We start from the raw sequence: 3,428 nt of genomic DNA, 5'->3' as shown, positions 1-3,428 counted from the left end.
ACGCACGCACGCACGCACACACACACACACAAACACACAGACACACACACACAAACGCACGCACGCACGCACGCACGCACGCACGCACGCACGCACGCACGCACGCACGCACGCAACACACACACACACAAACACACACACACACACACACACACGCACGCACGCACGCACGCACGCACGCAACACACACACACACACAAACACACACAAACACACAGACACACACACACACACCACACACACACACACGCACGCACGCACGCACGCACGCACGCACGCACGCACGCACGCACGCACTCACACACACACACACCACACACACACACACGCACGCACGCACGCACGCACGCACGCACGCACGCACACACACACACACGCACGCACGCACACACACACACACATATATATATATATTGGAAAGGATCACAATTTTGCGCGTGATCAAGTATATTTTTTTTTTTTTTATTATACTTTGTCGCTGTCTCCCGCGTTAGCGAGGTAGCGCAAGGAAACAGACGAAAGAATGCTCAAACCGCCCACATACACACATATATATACATAAATGCCCACACACACACACACGCACGCACGCACGCACACACACACACACAAACACACAGACACACACACACACAAACACACACACACACACGCACGCACGCACGCACGCACGCACACACTCACGCACGCACGCACGCACGCACGCACGCACGCACGCACACACACACACACAAACACACACACACACACGCACGCACGCACGCACGCACGCACGCACGCACGCACGCACGCGCGCACGCAACACACACACACACAACACACACACACACACACGCACGCACGCACGCACGCACGCACGCACGCACGCACACACACACACACGCACGCACGCACACACACACACACAAACGCAAACACAGACACACACACACACACGCACGCACGCACGCACGCACGCACGCACGCACGCACGCACGCACGCACGCACGCACGCACGCACGCACGCACGCACGCACACACACACACACTCAAAAATAGGCACGGTGGTGGAGGAGGAAAAGCGTCGCCATCACAACCAAAATAAACAAAAGAAAAAAAATGAATATGAACAAGGCAGAAAAAGTAACTGCTAATAACGCAGCTGCCATTGACGCAACTGTCAGAGATCCATCTTCCTCCCTTACAGGTAAAGCAGCTATCAATAAAGCACTAAAAGCTCCTCGGAGACGTATCAGCTTGCCGGAGATATGTAGCAGACCTGCAATCTAGAAAAAATCTGCTGCTTATCAGACTGTTAAAGACAGGTTAATACCTGCAACAGTCAGCGGAGGACTTGATTGGCGCCCTTCAACTACGGTCAAAGCTCCTCGGGCTGGCCTCTACCAGCCAGCAAGCTGGAAAAGACCTGCCCAGACTGTTAAAGACAGGTTAATACCTGCAACAGTCAGCGGAGGACTTGATTGGCGCCCTTCAACTACGGTCAAAGCTCCTCGGGCTGGCCTTTACCAGCCGGCAAGCTGGAAAAGACCTGCCCAGACTGTTAAAGACAGGTTAATACCTGCAACAGTCAGCGGAGGACTTGATTGGCGCCCTTCAACTACGGTCAAAGCTCCTCGGGCTGGCCTGTACCACCCGGCAAGCTGGAAAAGACCTGCCCGGACTGTTAAAGACAGGTTAATACCTGCAACAGTCAGCGGAGGACTTGATTGGCGCCCTTCAACTACGGTCAAAGCTCCTCGGGCTGGCCTGTACCACCCGGCAAGCTGGAAAAGACCTGCCCAGACTGTTAAAGACAGGTTAATACCTGCAACAGTCAGCGGAGGACTTGATTGGCGCCCTTCATCTACGGTCAAGGAACCTCGGGCTGGCCTGTACCACCCGGCAAGCTGGAAAAGACCTGTCCAGACTGTTACAGACAGGTTGATTCCGTCAACAGTCAGCGGTGGACTTGTTTGGCGCCCTTCATCGACGGTCAAGGCACCTCGGGCTGGCCTCTACCACCCGGCAAGCTGGAAAAGACCTGTCCAGACTGTTACAGACAGGTTGATTCCGTCAACAGTCAGCGGAGGCCTTGATTGGCGCCCTTCATCGACGGTCAAAGCTCCTCGGGCTGGCCTGTACCACCCGGCAAGCTGGAAAAGACCTGTCCAGACTGTTAAAGACAGGTTGATTCCGTCAACAGTCAGCGGTGGACTTGTTTGGCGCCCCTCATCTACGGTCAAGGCACCTCGGGCTGGCCTCTACCACCCGGCAAGCTGGAAAAGACCTGTCCAGACTGTTACAGACAGGTTGATTCCGTCAACAGTCAGCGGTGGACTTGTTTGGCGCCCTTCATCGACGGTCAAGGCACCTCGGGCTGGCCTCTACCACCCGGCAAGCTGGAAAAGACCTGTCCAGACTGTTAAAGACAGGTTAATACCTGGAACAGTCAGCGGAGGCCTTGATTGGCGCCCTTCATCTACGGTCAAGGCACCTCGGGCTGGCCTCTACCACCCGGCAAGCTGGAAAAGACCTGTCCAGACTGTTACAGACAGGTTGATTCCGTCAACAGTCAGCGGAGGCCTTGTTTGGCGCCCTTCATCTACGGTCAAGGCTCCTCGGGCAGGTCTCTACCAGCCGGCCAGATGGAGAGGAAGTGCTCAGTCTCCAGTCGCAAACACATGAGAGACTCCTGTAGCACATGCCATTGAGACTCCTGTGGTGGAGGCCAGTGAGACATATGTAGAGCCGAATGAGTCTATTTTACATCCCCTCCGCTTTCTCTTCCAACTACAGAATGTCCGAAAAAGGCTCAGACTATTTAAGGAGGAGAAAAAGGATTCTCCCTGACGTCTAAGCAGGCAGTAAGTCTTAAAGCTCCCAACCCAGCTATAAACAAGGTATGAATTTTCTTGTTTCTATTGGAAAATCTATTGTGCTCAACAGAATAGCTTAAAATACATATCACATCCTTTCTTAATAAATTCAACTGTAATACCATCCAAACATACTTTATTCCATCACTCACTACCCTTTCTTATCTGCCCACTAACCACCTTGTTCATGTCATGCATCTTTTGGACATGCAATCACTGCTTCTCTAAATACGTCCCATTGCTCAACCACTCCCCTCAAGTCATTTGCTCTCACCTTTTGCCATTCTACACTCAATCTCTCCTATAACTCTCTCTCTCTCTCTCTCTCTCTCTCTGCAGCTACCGACCACAGCAGTATTCCCCGACCGGCTATCGGGAGCGAAGGTCAGTGACGGCTGCACGGTGAGCCAGCACCTCAGTGACTAAAAGTTTCACTATTTTTCCCCAGGAAGCCATCTTGACACTTGACAACAGATAACTCTTATGACTCATTCTTCGCAGCTTCAGATTTTCCTGCAGTGGGCGCTACGCACTATCCCTGCCTTTTGGCAAAATCTCGTCGTAAGTAATTCT

At 53.0% G+C, this 3,428-nt stretch overlaps 1 protein-coding gene across 1 annotated transcript; it reads left to right on the top strand.

Moving 5' to 3' along the window:
* Positions 1 to 1,104: 1,104 nt before the first annotated feature.
* LOC139764801 (uncharacterized) lies at positions 1,105 to 2,909 on the top strand. The gene is made up of 3 exons (XM_071691709.1): positions 1,105 to 1,158; positions 1,270 to 2,696; positions 2,756 to 2,909. The coding sequence occupies exons 1-2, from the start codon at positions 1,105 to 1,107 to the stop codon at positions 2,662 to 2,664; spliced, it is 1,449 nt and encodes a 482-aa protein (XP_071547810.1). The 3' UTR covers positions 2,665 to 2,696; positions 2,756 to 2,909.
* Positions 2,910 to 3,428: the final 519 nt, after the last annotated feature.

This window comes from Panulirus ornatus, chromosome 4 (genome assembly GCF_036320965.1).
Source record: "Panulirus ornatus isolate Po-2019 chromosome 4, ASM3632096v1, whole genome shotgun sequence".
Lineage (NCBI taxonomy): Eukaryota > Metazoa > Arthropoda > Malacostraca > Decapoda > Palinuridae > Panulirus > Panulirus ornatus.
Note: the sequence above shows the minus strand (reverse complement) of the source record. Positions and strands in the feature narration are given on the sequence as shown.

Bases quoted from the DNA above. Each gene is read 5' to 3' on its own strand.
- LOC139764801 (XM_071691709.1), top strand. From the start codon at position 1,105: ATGAACAAGGCAGAAAAAGTAACTGCTAATAACGCAGCTGCCATTGAC. The intron at 1,159-1,269 runs GTCAGAGATCCA...CCTGCAATCTAG, and splicing joins CAGCTGCCATTGACGCAACT to AAAAAATCTGCTGCTTATCA.